This window comes from Heloderma suspectum, chromosome 1, assembly GCF_057233095.1.
Source record: "Heloderma suspectum isolate Gila_16-S chromosome 1, 16-S_ref, whole genome shotgun sequence".
Classification (NCBI taxonomy): domain Eukaryota; kingdom Metazoa; phylum Chordata; class Lepidosauria; order Squamata; family Helodermatidae; genus Heloderma; species Heloderma suspectum.
The window spans coordinates 92,916,070-92,935,783 of NC_139458.1; the positions used below are offsets into that span (position 1 = coordinate 92,916,070).

The 19,714-nt window shown below is 42.7% G+C and overlaps 1 protein-coding gene across 1 annotated transcript in view; it reads left to right on the forward strand.

The window, feature by feature from the left end:
• The window catches only part of TRAF6 (TNF receptor associated factor 6), a 39,245-nt gene extending 30,392 nt beyond the window's left edge, over nucleotides 1-8,853 (forward strand). Inside the window, exons 7-8 of the mRNA XM_084851091.1 lie at nucleotides 3,229-7,575; nucleotides 7,693-8,853. Of these exons, the coding sequence (XP_084707217.1) occupies nucleotides 3,229-4,110 (882 nt within the window). The 3' untranslated portion in view covers nucleotides 4,111-7,575; nucleotides 7,693-8,853. The remainder of the gene's footprint in view (nucleotides 1-3,228; nucleotides 7,576-7,692) is intronic.
• Nucleotides 8,854-19,714: the final 10,861 nt, after the last annotated feature.

The following is a 19,714-nucleotide window of genomic DNA, read 5'->3' on the forward strand; positions in this document are numbered from 1 at the left end:
CAAAACATCTGGAGGGCCACAGGTTGCCCACCCCTTTGCTAGTGGAAAGGCCGACATACCTGACAGTGTGCCATATACCGACTTACCTGACAGTGTACCATTGGATACAGCCTATTGTGTCTTAGTTTGAATGAAATGGGAAACGATAGTTAATGAAATATTTCTTGGTTAGTTTGCCAGCTCATGTGAAGGGAGGAACTAAGAGACTGCACATGTGGGTAAAAAGCATGCTCTTATCTTGGCTTGTTAAGCTGAGATATAATCATATGAAAGTGTTCCAAGCTGTTATGGGTTCTGGAAAATGTAAAATTTCAGTTTAACTCCAAGAGAAGACCCAGTTCTGGAATTCATTTTGTTTCCTCCTTAGTCATGGAATGACTTAATTCTGCAAATTGCAACTATATACCCTTGTTGCATGTTCATTGGCTTTCATTTTACTGGGGTTTGTCTTTGCTAACAGAGCTAGGTTTTTACTTGGCGCTTACATAAACCAATATGATTCTTTTCTGCATTGCGTTCACCTTCCTTTGTTGTAATAACAGATTACAAGTAACATTAAGTTTTGCAATCCTGTGGGTCTTCTAGTTTGTACGCAACAGTCATGCTGTGAAGTGTGTGACTTAAGCTCCTGAACTTGGAATCAAGTAGCGCATGTAGAATTCTGATCTCACCTTTCATTCTGTGGATTTGTGGAACATTTAAAAGGTACTGTTGATGTGCACTGAGAGAAGGGTGGCCATGTATCCTACATTGCAGAAGGCAGTCCTCTGCTTGAAGGTATCCTCTATTTCAGAGGTGGGCAACTTCGGGATTGCGGGCCATTCCTCCCCCCCCCCCCCCCAAGTGGGTCACACACACCCCGGGTGCCAAAACGTTTTAAAAATGATTAAAACACGGCATCTTTAGTGGCTACAAAGTGCCGAAAGAGTGCAAATTAGCTTGTTTGCAAGCTAATTTTGACCTTGTGGTGCTCCCTAGCCAGTATGGATGCCGATTTGTTTTCCAAAAAACATTTTTAATGGATTTGGGGGTGGCAGGGGTCACAAGCAGGCTATTTGTTGCCCACCCCTGCTCTTTTTGAAGGGCTGTCCAGTCCATGTACTTTTCAAAGATAAGGGCAAGTAGGGGCCTTGAAGTTGTCCATCCACAGTTAGCCAGCCCGACTGATAGCTGCAGGAGCTGTCTCTGCCCAGCACTACATAAAAAATGGAAAGTTGTGGCAGTGAGATCACTCCACCGGGAGCTGCTCTCTGCTAGGCCAACTCGGGGAATTGGCCTCTGTCTCTCGTCACATTTGCCACCCTGGGAAGGCTCGAATGGTGCACTGCTGCTAGTGCTGTTGGCACTGCACTAGTGGAAATCAGCAGTTGTCCAATATCGATGGCACTTCCTAGTGCAACGGGTTTCCCCCACCTTTCACTCAGGCCAGAAAAATACTGTAATTGGTCTTAGAAATCTATATTCCATATTCCAAATATATTTTGTAGATCCCTAATCAGTCCTGTTTTGAGATAATTTGAAAACTAGCAGTCTAGAATTATTAAGATGGTTAAGCATGTATTTACCTGTATTATAACAGGTATCATATAAAAATAGTTTATGTTCTGTCTTGATGTACTCCAGTAGGCAAAGTAGTTCTGGAAATAAAATTGATCAATTAAGAGTTTTTTATAGTAAGGCAAATTATTTTTCAAACAGTTTTTTCTGCTTCCTTTGTTGAGAGGTTTTCTCCTGAGGATTTTTTGCAGGGAGCAGGGTGGATATAGGTAGATATAGGCTACATTCGGTTGTAACATATTTTTAAATAAACCACGATGCCCCACCACACAAGTGGGCTAATAAGCTACTGTGTGTAGCTTATTAAGCTACTGTGCATAATCGGAGTCATCCCCCCTCCCCCTCCCCCGCTGCAGTCCTCCACCCAAGCAGTGGCGCTGTTTCACCCATTGACAAAGGAGCAAAAATCGCAGATGACTTACAAAGGAGCGAAAATCCTGGTTGCACCAAGACAGCCTCCCCGAGTCAGGAAGCACCCAATGCACAATCAAAACCCTGCGTGATTACTCACAAGGGAGCAAAAATCCCATATGCACCAAAAAGGGAGTGGTAGCTATAAAACCTTGGAGTTTGCAGGATTGGGACCAATCCTCATGCAGAGCTGCAACACTCTTTTGCTCATTCGCTAAAGCACAAGAGCGCTTTCTCACTAAAGTGGAATTGGGCATTTCTCCACATAGACATTACTGGCATAGAGGCTTTAACATCTTCCCAATACCACAATTGCGAAAATGCGCACAAGTGCAAAGAAAAAAAAAAGAGAAACAGAGATAATTGCGGAATGGGGGGAAATGGGGGAATAGGAGAAAAACATGCTCACTTTTCGCCCCATCCCAGCAAACTGTCAGGGAGTTTCCATTTCACAGAGAACTCCCTTGTGAAACAGAGCGACGGCAGTGATCTGAACCACTCTTGCCACACACATCTGTAGGCGAGCAAGATAACTCACGGTGCCCAACAGATGACACTTTAACCCACAGCGGGTTAAATAATCCCCACTGCAGACCGTGGGTTATGAGAGTGGGTTACTTCGGCGAAATAAGCCATATGGATTTAAAAATTCCCAACAGATGACATGATATCCCATGATGGGTTAAATAAGCCACTGTGGCTTATTTAACCCATCATGGTTTATCGTGTCATCCAAACCCAGTTATATATATATGAGAAAGAACATGACTAGAGGCTGGAAAGAGGGCCAGTCCTTCCTTCATTCAGATCAGAGAAAGTTTCCTTCCACTTTGCATGTTTTCAAATGTGTTTCCACAACCATGTGTGCTAGAAAGCTATTTTTAGTGAGTGAAAATTCTGGTGAACTCCAGATTTTTCCAAAGAAAGTTCTATACAAAAAATTTACTGTGTGAAATGACACAGGTCAAAGAATACAGTGGTGGTTTGTGTCAGTGTGATACTGATATTGTACTTTCTGAATATCTGTAAATAATTTATTTATATCTAGGGGGTTTTCTTAGACCTTAAACTGCTTCCCAGGAAAGGCATTTGAACTGCTGCCTCATCTGTGCAATATTAACACTTCACTGTTCAGTTTTTGTAAGTCATGGCGAGTTCTCCTTTTCAGTACAGCCTGTTCCCTTCTCCATTAAGATTCAGCACTTGGTTTTAGTCAAAGGAAATGCTTATGAAGCTGTGCATGTTTGTATTTAATTGCAGATGCAGAGAAATGAGTTGGCACGTCATATGCAAGAGTTCACTCAGGTTCATATGAGAATGATGGGTCAGGCTCTCCGGAGTATCAGTGTTACTGCCCCAAGTTCCATAAATTTCCATGGAGGTTTACCCTTTGACCCATCACTCTTCTCTCAAGCCTTGGCACCCTCATGTGACTGTAGCCCTGAAGTCCAAAACTTCAAGGAGACCATTCAGCAATTGGAAGGTCGCTTGGTAAGACAAGATCACCAAATCCGAGAACTCATTGCAAAGATGGAGACACAAAACTCCCAAATGGGAGATCTCAAACGCACCATCCGAAACCTAGAGGAAAAAGTTGCTGACATACAAGGACAGCAGTGTAATGGTATTTTCATATGGAAGATTGAGAAGTTCAGTATTTATCTGAAAGCCCAAGAAGAAGAAAGGCCTGTTGTGATCCATAGCCCAGGTTTCTATACAGGAAAACCTGGCTACAAACTTTGTATGCGTCTACACATCCAGTTGCCTAGTGCTCAGCGCTGTGCAAACTATATTTCCCTTTTTGTTCACACTATGCAAGGGGAATATGACAGCCATCTGCCTTGGCCATTCCAAGGCACCATACGACTTTCTATTCTGGATCAGACAGATGGACCTTCAAGGCAAAACCATGAAGAAGTAATGGATACCAAGCCTGAGCTACGGGCCTTCCACCGTCCAAAAGCCTATCGCAACCCAAAAGGTTTTGGATATGTGACTTTTATGCAGTTACAGACACTAAAACAAAGAACGTATATAAAAGAGGATACTCTCCTGGTACGCTGTGAGGCTTTAACACGATTGGACTTAACCAGTCTCCGAAGAGAAGGTTTTCAGCCTCGTAGCACAGATGGGACAGCGTAGTCCACTAATCTTGAGGTTTTTATGTTCCATTGTGAGAACTTCAGAAAATGAATAAAGGGAATCTTGAGCATTGCAACTCCTACAAGTGAATAAAGGGATTCATGACAATTGCAGATCTCTGAAACAGAAATAAAACTGCCATTCTGAGAAGATGGCATGTTTTTCAGGGAATGGGAAGTGTTTCTTCTTTACCATTTAGAATATAAAGGAAGGAGAATGTGCACCCTGTTGTTCTTAATAAGTAAGCTAAATAACTGACTGCTATGATATCAGACAGTGATATTTATTTGTTTTTTAAAGCATGCATTAGAGCAGTACCATTTCTAGTATGGTGGAGTATGGTCAAGTTCTACTTTTATTTGCTGGTAGCAAAGACTACCATATTTAAATCTATTATCTTGATATCTGCATTTCAGAGGAGCGAAATTATTTAAACACCTAACCTAGTAGGTTAGTGGGGACTTTCAGATGAGATTAAATGTTGAGCCAGGACAGTATACTAAATCAGCCTTGAGAGTGTCATAGCAGAAAGAAAGGACATGTATAACTATTTAATGTTGTTTATAATTCTGGGCAGGAAGGTCAGTACTCAGTTTGCCATGCGCCTTTTGGGAAATCTGAAACAAGCTTCAGCTTTACATTGGTTGGCTTCAATTTACCACTCCCTTCCCAGGGAATTTAGTATTGTCGGTCACATTTTATTATTTGTACCCAGTAGCCATTACAAATTTAGTATTGAGAATCTATTCTCAACTGCTGCTAGTATGGTGGTATGTATAGAAGTTTTTGATATATCTAAAAGCTCATTACAGTACTGTTCTAGAGAAGCTTAATGACTTACTGGTCTTGTTAACTCACCCCTTCATTGCAATAGCTGAAGAGGTCTCCAGGTGTCCTTGTCTTCACCCATTTGCCTTTCTACGTGGTTATTTTGTTTGCACTGTTAATCTTATCTCTGGTCCAATTGCATTTTTGCACGTAAAATTTTGCACTGCTTTTAGCAGTGACATAGAATTCCACAAATGTTCTATCTCATTTTGTTTCAAAAAGTATAGATGCTAGAGGCAAATGGAAATCTCCCTTTCCTCGATACTTAGCTGAGTCTTGCGGACACGTGCAAAATATGTGTTTAGTTCTTATAGTTCTCGGAGGATGACTCTCCACAGCCGTAAGTTGGCTGATCTGTTTAGGATCAAGCATGTTGCATCTGAGCCATACCTGTCCTAAAGATGAATAGTATAATGTAAGGAAGCTCTTTTTCTGTCCATAACTCTGAACTGTGCACAGTGAGCAATATAGAAAGGTGCTAGACTGGTGCACAACCTCCTTGCCAGGGCTAATTGGCCTGCCTATCTTATGGAAGTTGTAATTTTTGTGAAGAAACCTCTGATCCAAATTCAGTGGTGCTGGCATGCCAGTTTGTAGATAACTATAGTGCCTCCAACAATAGCAGCGTGACATTAACACGAAGGGCAGTATGACCACTAGCGCAACAGGAAGCTAGTGCTTCCTAGAGCAGCTGGAACCTAGCCAAAAATGGCATTTATGCAGTAGAGCTTGTAGAAGGGAGCTCCATTGACCTGTCTGATGCCGGAAATGCTTGTTTTGCCTAGTTTCTGGGGTTGCTCTGGAAAGTGCTAGCCTCCTGTTGTGCTAGAGGTCATTCCTACTAGCGCAACCTAATGAGCACTGGTGGACTGCCAGCTTTGGATACTGCCCAATTAAAAATAACATCATGGTCCTAGATAGCTGAGTGACAAGTTGGGCTCTTGTGTAGGAAAACGTAAAGGCATCCTCAATATTGCTATGAAGAGGAAGCCCAACAAAGTCAGCGGTATTTGAGATCCCATTCAGCAGCCCAAAGTCCTCACTAGTGCTGTAAAGGAATATATGGCAGTACGATGTTTTGACAACTGGATCTTCTTTCATCCTTATAAGGCCATTCAGTGCAGTGTACTTACAATGAGTTAAATTTTAGCAGTCCTTAAAATATGCATCAGCGTCAGAATTCCAGACTAGAGACAAAGCTTATTCTATGGCAAGATGTCCCAAGCATTTGGCAGGTAAATGAAGCATTCTTAAGCACAATAACAGCAGAATATTCACTGCTAAATTGTGCATGTAAAATGAGTGGAACAATTAAGATTGGATTATTGACTGGTAGATTTTATAATATCAAATACTCTAGTATTTTTCATCTGCCACCTTCTGCTTTAATTTTTTTTTTCACAGCTGTGTAGGAACAAGGACTTACGAGGCCTTTTCCAAACAATCATTTTGCCTGTACCAAAAGCCTGCATTATTTTAAAGAGCCAGCTGACTATTCAGTGTACAGACCTTTGTAAGTGCCACTTTATGCACTAGAAATTTCTGTGTTCCACTTTTTCTTATGAAAAGGAACAATGTAGATTATTCCCCTTCTACAGCAGAGCAAATCTTGGTAGTGACATTTTTTGTAAGAAGACCAACCCTAAGGCTGCAGTCACTCACTCACTTGGGAGCTCAGTGCGGCTTACTTCTAAGTAGTCTTGTATAGGATTGCACAGTACAAGCTAAGAAGGAAATGCTCATATCTTTAAGACATTTCATTTATAAATATTTCCTTTAAGGATATTGCTGATATTGTAGTCCACTGCTAAGTCAGTTCACTGCATTTTCATAACAGGTTGTCCTAAAAGATTCCAAACTTCCTGACAGAAAAGGCAGCCAAGTTCCTTCTTCCTGAACTGTCCATTAGTCAGAGCCCTTGGTTTTGGATAATTTCTAACTACAGAACTAAACTTTAATGAATAATAATTTATCATCTAGCTAATGACTTTGTAGCAAGAACACAGATGAGTCCTCTTCTAGATTCAGACTTTTTCCGTTGCAGTTTTCAGTTGCCATTTCAGATTATTGGATTTATCAGTCTCTCTAATGAAAAAAAGTTATTTTGGAACTAGTTACTGTTTGCAGATTAAATCAAGCTTTAGGGTAATATACAATGTGACACCACTGCTAACATAAATGACATTGCACTAGCGTAAACTATATCTAGCGCAATGCCAGTAATGATTGCTGATGCGACAGATTTTCTGGGGAAATCTATCGCACCAGCAAGCACTATTGGTGCTCTGATTGAGGCACTTTGCACGAGTGCAGCATCATTTACGTTATTGGTAGTGTTGCATTGGATCTTAGTGTTTCATAGCATAACCCTATGCATGTCTAGTCAAAAACAAGTTTCATTGATTTCCCAGGTAAATGTGTATAGGATTGCAGCCTCAGCTTAACTTTTAAAAAATGCAATACGCTCTACTTATTAAATTAATGCTATTTCTTTCCACTGGCTTCCCTTCCAGTATACTTACCTTAAAATCTTACTACTTACTTTAAATGTTTGCACGCTTTTGTTACCGCTTATCTATTTTCTTTAACCTACCTTCATACTTCTACCTTCATGCACTCCTTAGTACCAATGTTTTAGTCCAGGAGTGGACAACTTGTGGCCCTCCAGATGTTTTGGCTTACAACTCCCAAGATCCCCCACCATTGGCTATGCTGGACAGGGCTAATGGGAGTTGTAGGCCAAAACATCTGGAGGGCCACAAGTTACTCACCCTTGTTTAGTCCAACCTAGGTTCGCATCTGTGTTCTCCTACCTCCCAACTGTCTTCTTGGATGAAACCTCCCTTGGAACTCATTGCCACGAGACACTCAAATAGTATATCTCACTTTTAAAAAACGCCTCATTACATGTCTTCATCTGTTTATTCAATTTAACAGAGGTAGTTTAGTGTTTTCCTTTCCTCATCCCTTCTATTTTCCGTGTATGTGTTGTGTTGATTTTGATTGTAAGGCAGTGAGCAGGGCTGTCTTGTCTCTGATTCAGTATTTTATGTTGCACAAGACCTTCAGATTTCTTTAGGAATTTAAGAAATAGTAAATGATTATCATATCAGTTGATGCCCACCAATGAAAATGTAGTAGTGTGAGAACTGTTCTACAGTGGCAGTTGTCTACAGTGAAATATATACAAAGCTATACTTTTATAAGAGGTGGCACCTTACAAGAGGTGACATGCAGAGTGAACAGAAATAACGAGTGCACCTGACCGTAACCCAGAACCCTGCATATGCAAACGTGATTTCCACTGCTTGCTATGACAGATAAAGTTTTTTGCGAGAGCATGAGATGCTTCCTCTTAACCTTGTATGCCAAGAGAGAACACTGTTTGCGAGTACAGGACTGGGTAACAGTTTTAGTGCTGATGCAGTATTGTAAGTGCTTCCCAGTTGTTTCTGAAAGATACTTGCAGCACATCATAATATCGGGAGATATATTGGAAGAATAAAAATATGCTTTCTTCGTGAACTGAAGCACATCTAAAGATTGCTACCTCCTGAATTTGGGGGATATAGAATTGGAAACAAGACTTTTTATTTGTCTGAAGTTTTAAACTTATTTTCATTGCATTATAAGACGTTGAAGCAGCCTTCCAAGTACAAGTGTAAATTTCATGTTGCTGTGCAGGCAGAGTGCCTCCCCAAAAGTGCCTTTTTAGTTAAGATAGGGTCTCTTTGTCTTACATACTAATGCTATATGACATAACCCAGCAGATTAGCATCACTGGTGACAAGGTCACACTAAAATACTATTACACAGTGTCAATTCTGCTAGTCCTTCAGAATAACAGTCAACTGAATATATTTTATAACTAATGCACAAGCCTGTATATAATAATAATAAACTAATTAAGCCATTATACTGTTAACTTCTTTTTTGGACAGTTGTTTGCGAAAACCCTATGCCAAAGACTTGTGGTTACAGGCCTGAATCGAGATAACAGCATGAGAGGGCTTTAGATTTTTGTTCTTTAACGGACACATACAGTGCACAGTGAACCAGTTACAAAACTCTTGGTGCATTTGCAGGAATAAGCTCGAAAGTACCAGAGCTTTGGGGTTCCTTGCTACAGCCCAAGGAACGCTCTGGATTGTGTCCTAATTTATTGTAGCAGATGATAGGCAGCAAAGTGTGTGTGTGTGTGTGTGTTTAAAAGGGCAATGGGAGGCTACTGGCATCATTCTAACACAGCCTCCCCCAACTCAGTGCCCTCCAGATGTGCTGGACTAAAATTCACATCTGTGGCTGTTATTGAAAACATCTGGAGGGCACCAGTTTGGAGAAGGCTATTCTAGTATTTATGAACTTGAGCACACTCCAGGAGAGAGCAGAGGACAGGAAGGCCTGGCGTGCTATGTTCCATGGGGTCACGAAGAGTCGGACACGACTTAACGACTGAACAATTCTAGTATTTCTCTTTTAGTATAGCCTTTTATCATTTTTGAGTGTTTAATCATTCTAAGTGAGCTAAAAATACAATTATTTTCATTGTATTTGTTAAAGGAAATAGTGTATTTGTTCCTTTCAGCAGAAGGAATGAAACAGTTCCTTAATTAGATGTTTGTCATAATGGTTAAATGACATTAGCACTGCCATATCAGCTTCTCCTCTGGATAGCTGTGCTGTAACTTCTATTTAAAAAAAAAATACCTTCATCGCTTCCTCTTCTGACCACAAAAGGAAACCTTGGAGAACTTGGGGCATTTCCTGCTTGCCGGTAGTAAGGTACACCCTGGGTGCAAACTAATACTACAGTCTCTTAGCCATTAAAAACAAAATACTATAGAACCATTTTGAGTTGTAAGGATTAATGAGATATGATGTGAAGTCTTTTGAAGACTCTAGTGTAGGGGTAAGGAACCTGTGGCCTTCCAGATTGCAGTTCCCATCACCCCTGACCCATGTTGGCTGGGGTTGATGGGAGTTGGAGTTTTTTTTAAAAAAAAAAACCAATCTGGATAGTTACAGGTTCTAGCTCTAGTGCTACATAAATGCTACTAACAACATTTAGGCTTAGAGAGTTTCTCCCAGACAACATAGCCACTGACAATTTGTACTGTGCATCTGAAGTGTCTCAGTTTGAGGAAAATGAGAATCTAGAGTTTGTTTTGCAATCATAATGAAATGACCAAGAGCCTGGCAGTAGGCAAGCCCCTCAGAATACATCCAGCAATTGTCTTGAGTATTGAAAAGTTGGAAAAATAGGCATAGACCAGCCTTGCAAGCAAGTCCACAAATGTACTCACTTGCATGCCTGTGTTAGTTGTATGTGGGACATCAACGCCATACTGCTTTCTTGGTCAGAAGAGAACTGATTGGGAAGGTTCTCCCCTCTCCTATAAATCCCAGGGGGAGGAAGATAACTTGACTTTTGGCTGGAGCTCTAGAATATTCCAGAATGTGTGCAGAGGCAGCAGCACACATTTACTAGCCTCACGCTCCCATATGCCTAGCCATACATGGTACATCAATGGACTATGGCTGGGTGGAATGGGGAATTAACCAACCTAGTTCCTTAGAGAAGATTCTTATTTGCCATGGGAGGCCAGAGCACTGGCTGTTTACAACTCTGATATACAGGAATGTTTATTTCTTACACCATTGGGTTTCTGGGTTGTTGGCTATTGCTGGTGATACCAACTGGCAGCAGCTGTCCAGGGGTTCCAGCCCTAACTGGTGGTGAGACTAACCATAGCTCAGTGGTACAGCACCTGCTTTGCATGCAGAAAGTCCTAGGATCAAATCCCTGGTATCTGCAGGTAAAGCTGGAGTACCTGGTATCTCCAGGGAGAGCTCTGCAGGGCTTCAGGCAAACCCTGGAGAGCCGCTACCAGTCAGTGTCAACAATATTGAGTGTGACAGAGCAATGGCCTGGCGCAGCATAAGGCAGCTTCCCGTGTACTAAGGCAAAAGGCTTGTATATTCATCAGTAGTGTAGAGATGAATACGTGGAGGAGGGAGACCAGGGCTGCATCCGCTGCCCCCCATACACAACCCTCATGTGTTGACTCTATGTGGATACTGCATACTGTGTGGATACTGCATTTGTTCACAGGTTCAGATGAACGTGTGTGAGAGGTTGGGATTCCACCCTTGGCTTCCATGTGTTCTACTGGGTGAACAAGTAAATGGAACTAGGGTTAAAACTTTGAGGAAAGAATGGGCAAGGGGCATCGGACCGGTTGCAGAGTAAACAACTTAAAGAACACATCTTATCACGTGCTGTTGTGAAACTGAAACAAGTATTTGTCTGTGAGTGAAGAACTTCTCGTATTCAATCATTGATAAAGTATGACTTCAGGTTTAAAATGTTCATAGAGATGGACTAATTTTTTAAAAAAACTCTCAATATGCCTGCCTATTTTTAAGATAAGGCATTTAATATGGGCTTATTACTGGACACTCATTTTAAATTGAGCTCCTGAATAGGAAGTTGGACTTTTAGCACAGAATCCCAAGAAGCATTTATTGTGGTCTGTATATACCTACTGAAAATAAAGCTAACGCCAGAGGGCAGTATTGCTCTACTAAACTGTCTGAAAACTAGTGGGTGTTGCGGAGCTGTGCTTGATGGTAATTTAGCAACGCAAGAGAAAGGGGTTTTAAAATTCTGTTTGGTAACTTAACTGCAATCCTTTTTAACTAAAGACGTGCTTGCTATAAGCTATGAAATTCCCCCTTGCAGCACTTGGCAAAGAGATGGTAAGTAGTTAGATTTTAATGTTTTCCTTTCACGTTGAGATTGCACATTGATAGATGGTAACTGGAAATCCAACTATTGGGGTTATATGTGAGCATTACAGTGACAAGGAAGAAGCCTTTAAATGCACTCTATGAACACTGCAGGGAACCATCCCATAACCCCAACTCTTCACCTTGTTAATAGGCACTTAAAACTAGAGCAGATGGTGTTTGGGGGTTTTTTATATAAAAAGAAGTGGTTAAAACCCAGCACCAGGAGAGAAACACTGCAGAAGTTGTAAGTCAAGCAGCTGCCTGATGCAACCTGGATTCTGTTCCAGACACATTTGAGTCAGGCACTGGCATCAACTCTGCTCAGCTGTTTGTGCTACAAGCCTGAGCAAGTCCTGCGATGCTTCAGACGTACATTCTACCAATTAGAAATTGAAAAACAATGTAAAGAGGCCCAACAGTCCTCAGTTTGTTGAGCACTTGGCTAGGGGAGGAAACAGTGCTATGAACCAGCTCACCCCCAAGCTGCCTTTAAAGAACGCAATCAAGCCAAAGACCTCCCAAAATGGTTGGCATTCCCGCACCCAAATGACAAACTGGAAAACATTTTGCCACACGGTAGATCAGAAGTTCAAGCTATGCATTTTGGTGAAGGCAATGTCTTTATTGAAAGAGCTTCCTTACCCCACCTCCCGCCTACCTGGAAAAGTGTTCAGGAAGTATAGTTAACAAAAGCATGATTGGAAGATGTGTTTCCCCCTGTCTTTTCACATGTTTTCTCCCATTTATCCCCATATTGGAGAGAAGGCAAAAATTATCTTTGATACATAGTAAACAAGTTTAGACTGAACGGTTTTATTTCAGCAGGAATTTGGCTAGAAGTAAGCCAGTGTTTTAGAATGATAATTACTAATATATGGCAGTTCTATCACATAAGGAACTTTTGGTTCCTCCTAATATATCCAACATGCAATGGGCTGCTGGCCTTCTTACTATCCCTTCTGAGCGTTAAGCTACGCAGTAGTCTACTACAAAACTTGGACTGGTCCATAGTTTAGAGCTGTCTTGGAACAGAGATAGCATTGTATTGGCCTAGCACACACAGACATGCCCCATTGGTGGCGACTCCAGTGCTGTAAGTAAGGCAATTCCATGAGTGGCTTGCTAGGCTGGAAATTTGAACCGTGCAATACCAGTGCAAAACAAGGAGGGGATGGTTGCTATGGGCAGGTATAAGAACTTTTAATGCTCCATTGAAGTGGACATAATAATGGGACCGTCTATAATAATGTTCCAGGTGTCTGTGTGTTCATGAATGGGAGTATTCAGGCATTTTTTCTCCTTAAACAATTAGCCATGTCCTCCCCTTACACGATTCTATCTGCCCCTCTGTTACATCCCTGCTGCCATCCATGCTGCCCTTCACATGCCTAAAGTCTGCAGTATGGAGACTACTTGCATAGTCTCCTCACACGACTTAGAGCTATGTGCAATGTTTGCCCTCCAGTGCATGGGAAGACCAGTAATGAGAATGTGATGGAGGGTGTGGAACTAGTTAACGCATCCCCACTTCCCCCCTCACATGGGAAAAATGCCTGGGTAGGACTAGTATCTCATATATATTTAGAACTAGGATGCAAGAAATTAGTATAAGCAATATTAGGTGTGATTCTGTTCCGCACCCTCCAGAAGAACCACACAGAATTATTCATATGTCCTCAGTCTAGAAGATCAAGGTGACTCATTTATTAGGGCAGCCAAGATCTGATTTTGTCTATTATTTTTTTGGCCCAAGCTGAGAAGAAAAACCAAGAGGAGGAGAAAGATGGCAACTGATGCCCAAAAGTGCTTCAAATGCAGCCCCTGCTGTGAGGCACCTTGCTGCTAGTGATGACAGAACATTATTAGTCTGGGATTTATGAGCTGTGCCTAGATTAAAAATTAAAAGAGAAACCAGCTTCTTTCAACATTTGTAGGAGACTGCATTTGTTTTCAGTAAAACTATGGCATTCGTACTGCTTAGGAAGTAGAGAGGGAAATGTTTCACTTAAAAAGAATAACTTATGGTCAAGGCCCCTATTATATTCTCTAATATAGAGAAATCTACATTACATACCATGCTTTGAAAGTTTCTGAAAAATACTTAAAGTAGCATCCATTCAGTGCCCAGACTGGCCTTACCATTAGGTAGAGGCAGCTACCTGAAGCAGCTGGTTTTAGGTGTTTTGAAAGGGCAGCAAATGGTATTATTATTACTATTATTATTGCCAGGGATGGGGGAGGTAGTTGTGGGATTTTTGGCTTCTGGTGCTAGAATAACTTGGCTGGCCTTTGGTGCCTTGCACCTTGACTTGTGAGTCAGGGGGCACCATTTTCTTTTTCATCTCAAAAGCAAAATCTCTTGGGCTGGCCCTGAAGTGCTAACTGAGCTAGGCCATGGCCTAAGCTGCAGCAAGGGTGTCAAAAGGACAAAGGTTGTGGGTGTTTAGAGCATGCCTGGACAGGAGTACGTAGGTGGGTCTGCAGGCGCTACATGCCCACATACAGCTGTTGAAGGCCAAGTCCAATAGAAGCTGAGAAATCCATGCATCTGCCTTCCTAAACTCAATGGCCCATTTCAGATATAATGCTAAATCATGGTTTAGCATTATGTGAATAAGCAGGTGAGAGCCTTGGGTTCATGTTCTCCCCCTCACCTCTTCTGGAGGCACAGTGATAACCAGATTGAACATATCTGCAAGGACAAACTGATTAAACAATGGGGTATCAGTGAGCCAAGATCCTAAACCACAATTTAATCCTGGCTCGTTTCACCACAGTTTAGCACTGGGGAATCTGTTCTGGTCAAGCCTTGGGCTTACACACTCTCCCTCGCAATGGGCTGTAAAGAGGAGATAGGAAGCATTGGCTTCCTGTTCTAAACTAACCATGGTTTATCATATCTAAACTGAGATGAACTGTGGTTAGTTGTAACTACAGTTTGTCCAAACAAGACAACTTCAAACTATGGTTGATGATGCTGGCTTGTTGATACCATACTTAAAACTAAGTGCAGTTTCTCATTCAGACATGATGACAAATGGTGGTTAGCTCAAAACAGAAACCAGATGCTTTGGATCTCTCTTGCAACTGCTCCAGTGATGGAAGGAGGAGGACTATATACCCCTGGGCTCATTCATGTAGCACTAAGCTATGGTTTAGCATTGCATCTGAAATGGGCCACTGTGGGGGTATCTCAAAGAAAAGTGTTTTAACTTTCCTCCTGGTGGATTTTCCACATCTTTAGTTGTGCATGCTAGTGTTGCCCTCACTCCATTCTAAATATAACAAAGAAAAGCACATTACTGAAAGCGACTGCTGCAGCCAATAGCTTGGAGAGCTTTTAAAAAATGGATACATTTATGGGGGTAGAAGGCTAGACCAGACGGGACACTCACAAGCCTTATATTGTTACACCTTGCAAAGCAAAGGGGCCAAGCTGCAAATTTGGGCTTAATTTCAAAAGTCCTCCAGTAAGTGATACTTCAGACACTTGGAGTAACCCACTGGGCAAAATTTTTGGCTGTGCCAAAATTTGTCCCACATATTTTTCTACCATTCTTATGCAATTTGATAGAAAAGAAATTTCTTTCGAAAAGAAATTTGAAGGAGAAGAAAATTGCAGAGAAATTTTCATGGGTTCAGTTTGGGTTTCTTATGCTTAGCTTACTTATGAGGTGCCCAAGGAGCGTGTGCCGGTGTCGTGTCTTTCATTGTACAATCATCTGTCTGGCAGCTTGTAGCCTCCTTGGCTTCCCACAATTCAGTTAAAGCCCAGAGGAAGACATCATGAGGTAATTCCTCCCATAGGGCTTTTTCAGCTTGGGAAGTGCAGGTGCCCCGGAAGGCTGTGGAGCAATGGAGAGAGGTGCAAGAAAAAACACACGCAGCACCTTCAGTGACCTCACAGTCATTAGGTGAGGTCAAAAACACCACCAAAAGAAATTCCAAATACATTATAAAATGCCCTGAGAATGATGTAGGAAAATGGAGGCCTCTTTCATGGAGGAAGAAAACTTTCAGTAACTTGGAGGTCTGATTCTGGCACAGCACTAACGCACCTCTTCCCTGGAGCTGTATGCAACACTTTTCCCCTCACACTCTATACAAGGCTTGCAGGGGAGGAATGGGATTATCTGTACTGTATTAGAGACAAGATGTATTCATGGTCACCCCTCAGAAATTTAACATTTGGAAGACCCCGGGGAAGGTGCTGAACCCTGAAGAATGACAGCTCAAGCTGAGCCAAACATTCTCAGAAGACATTTTCCTCAAAAAAAGTCCTGAGATTTTTCTTTACTTACTCCAACTAATAGGCCACTTTGAGAATTTGCTCCAAATGTTCTTCTCCGTTATTTTTTGGGGTGGCTGCATTTCCTCACCCTGACCCACAAATGCCCTGGAAAGATGGTAGGTATGGGGTATTGTGGCAGATGCAAAATGGGGGCCAGGTTACCAGTACAGTTGCTGCTGTTGCCACTTCCAGCAGCGGTACAAAAAAAAACAAAGTCGGGGGCGGGGGGGAGAGAAAAGTTGTGCTACAACCCTTGCCAATGGTGAGCCTTACCTGTGAGAAATTGTTGGAGAATTTCTCCTCACCCTGGAGAAATTCAGTGAAATTGCCCCCTCCCCATTTCTCTCCCCACAAATAGGGCGGAGAATTCTGAGAGGCCACTTTGCACACAGCTGTAGTATTTAAGCAGAGGCTGGCCAGTCATCTCTGAGAGGGAGACATTTTTCTCCCTATCATATTAGAACCCAGTAGAGTCATCCCATGAAGCTGATCAGTGGGAGATTCAGGACAGATCAGAGGAAGGGCTTCTTCACACAGCACACAGTTAAACTACAGCATTCACATCCACAAGATGTAGTTATGTCCACCAAGTTGGATGGCTTTAAAACAGAGTTAAATACCTGGAGGAAGAGGCTGTCAATGGCTACTCGTCTTGATGGCTATGTGCTACCTCCAGTACCAGAGGCAGTGAGCCTACATACACCAGTTGCTGGGGAACATGAGTGGGAGGGTGCTGTTTGCTCATGTCCTGCTTGTGGGTTCCTGGTCAACAGCTCGTTGACCACTGTGTGATCAGAATGCTAGACCAAATGGACCCTTGGTCTGATCCAGCATGGCCCTTCTTATGTTCTTGAGGAAAATGGGTAGCCCTGCCTACTGCTAGCTTGCAGTCCCTGACATATTACTCCCAAAGGAATGTGATGACAGAAAAATGATGGAGGGATGAGAGCCCGTGACAGATATTTATTATTGCATTTCTATCCTGCCCTTTTTCCTCTTGCAAAGAACTCAAGGTGGTATACATAGTCCTCCTCCTCCATTTTTATCCTCACAACAACCCTGTGAGGTAGGTTAGGCTGAGTCAGTGACTGGCTCAAGTTCACCCAGTGAGCATTGTGGCTGAGTGGGGACTAGAACCCAGATCTCCTGAGTCCCAGGCTAACATGCTAACCATTACACCGCACTGGCTCTATCCAATAACCAACCTCTGAACCAAGTCTCTGGTTGGATCAACGCAGGGAATCACAAGGTGTGCCAGCTAGGGGAAAAATCTCCATGCTGCTTTGGGACTGCTCTGTTACCGTGTGTTTGGCGGCAGGAGTCAGAACCAGCACAGGAAACTCCTGTACTACTACAAAATTGGGCTCGGCCACATGCATTTCATATGAAGGACAGCTGCTAGGTTTGAAGCAGCATGACGCTCCCTTGTACACGGCTTTTGGACTCGGCTGGGCCAATTCCTCAAAAGGGCTTATTCTGGGGATGGAACTGCCCAGGCCAAAGCAATCATATGCAGGCGAGATCGCTCTCTAGTGTCAACCTTGCTGGCTTCCTTCCATTTCTCAATGCAGCTGGGAAGTAGTTAGAGGGGGCTGGAAAGTCACTGGCCTAGTTTGCACGATCACAGCAGCTGAAACAAGCCACAGGCTTGTTGCAGCCGTCACACATCCTGGCCGGGATTCCTCAATCACCCACACTGGTGTGACTTCCCATATCATCCGAACCCAGGCAACATGGCTTGTTTGGGGTGGGCAGCAACCCTGAAAAAACCCATGGGCTGTTATTTGTTGCTGCCCACACTAAATAAGTTATGCTGCCTGGGTTCAGATGACCGCAAGCTGCAATAACGGTGTGGGTAAATAAAACCAGCTGGCATGCACAGCAGCTGCAACAAACAACTGTGGCTTGTGGCAGCCACTGTGACCATGTAAACCGAGCCATTCTGTTAAGGCAGATGCTGCCTCTAGGAACATTAGAAGCTGCCTTATATGAGCTTAGACTAGCCCAGTATTGTCTATTCTGACAGGCAGCATATCACTAGGGCAGCCTTCCCCAACCTGGTGCCCTTCAGATGTGTTGGAGCACAAACTCTTGTCATCCCCCCCAGCTGGCTAGGGATGATGGGAGTTGTAGTCCAACAAATCTGGAGGGCACCAGGTTGGGGAAGGATACTCTAGGGTCTGCAGCAGGGGTCTTTTCCACCACCTGCTACCGAGTCCTTTTAACTGGAGATGCCAGGGCTTGCACCTAGGAAATGTCTGCAAGCAACGCATGTGTTCTAGTATGGAGTTATGGTTCTTCCTCCTCTACTTCACCATTGTTGATCTATACCACTATACCACTATGCCCCAACCACTGAGGCCGAAGAAGCTGAGGTTGATCGGTTCTATGAAGACCTACAACACCTTCTAGAACTAACACCAAAAAAATATGTCCTCTTCATCATAGGGGATTGGAATGCTAAAGTAGGAAGTCAAGTAATAACTGGGATAACAGGCAAGCATGGCCTTGGTGTACAAAATGAAGCAGGACAAAGGCTAAGAGAGTTTTGCCAAGAGAACACGCTGATCATAGCAAACACTCTTTTCCAACAGCACAAGAGGTGACTCTACACATGGACATCACCAGATGGTCAATATCGAAATCAGATTGATTATGTCCTTTGCAGCCAAAGATGGAGAAGCTCTATACAGTCAGGAAAAACAAGACCTGGAGATGACTGTGGCTCAGATCACGAGCTTCTTGTTGCAAAATTTCGGCTTAAATTGAAGAACGTAGGGAAAACCACTAAACCATTCAGGTATGACCTAAAACATATCCTTTATGAATATACAGTGGAGGTGAGGAATAGATTTAAGGGATTAGACGTGATTGACAAGAGTGCCTGAGGAACTATGGATGGAGATCCATAACATTGTTCAGGAGGCAGCAACTCAATCCATCCCAAAGAAAATGAAATGCAAGGAAGCAAAGTGGCTGTCTGATGAGGCTTTACAAGTAGCTGAGGAAAGAAGGGAAGTGAAAAGCAAGGGAGAAAGGGGAAGATATATCCAACTGAATGCAGAGTTCCAGAGAATAGCAAGGAGAGACAAGAAGGCCTTCTTAAATGAACAATGCAAAGAAATCGAGGAAAACAACAGAATGGGAAAGACTAGAGATCTTTTCAAGAAAATCGGAGATATCAAGGGAGCGTTTTGTGCAAAGACGGGCATGATAAAGGACAAAGAAGGCAGGGACCTAACAGAAGCAGATGAGATTAAGAAGAGGTGGAAAGAATACACAGAAGAACTATACAGGAAAGATTTAATGTCCCCAATAGCCGTGATAGTGCGGTCACTGAACTTGAGCCCAACATCCTAGAGAGTGAAATCAAGTGGGCCTTAGGAAGCATTACTAACAACAAAGCTAGTGGAGATGACAGTATGCCAGCTGAGCTATTTAAAATCCTAAAAGATGATGCTGTTAAAGTGCTGCACTCAATATGCCAACAAATTTGGAACACTCAACAGTGGCCACAAGACTGGAAAAGCTCAGTTTACATTCCAATCCCAAAGAAGGGCAATGCCAAACAGTGTTCAAACTAATGTACAATTGCGCTCATTTCACATGCCAGCAAGGTTATGCTCAAAATCCTACAAGCTAGGCTTCAGCAGCATGTGAACCAAGAACTACCGGAAGTACAAGCTGAGTTCC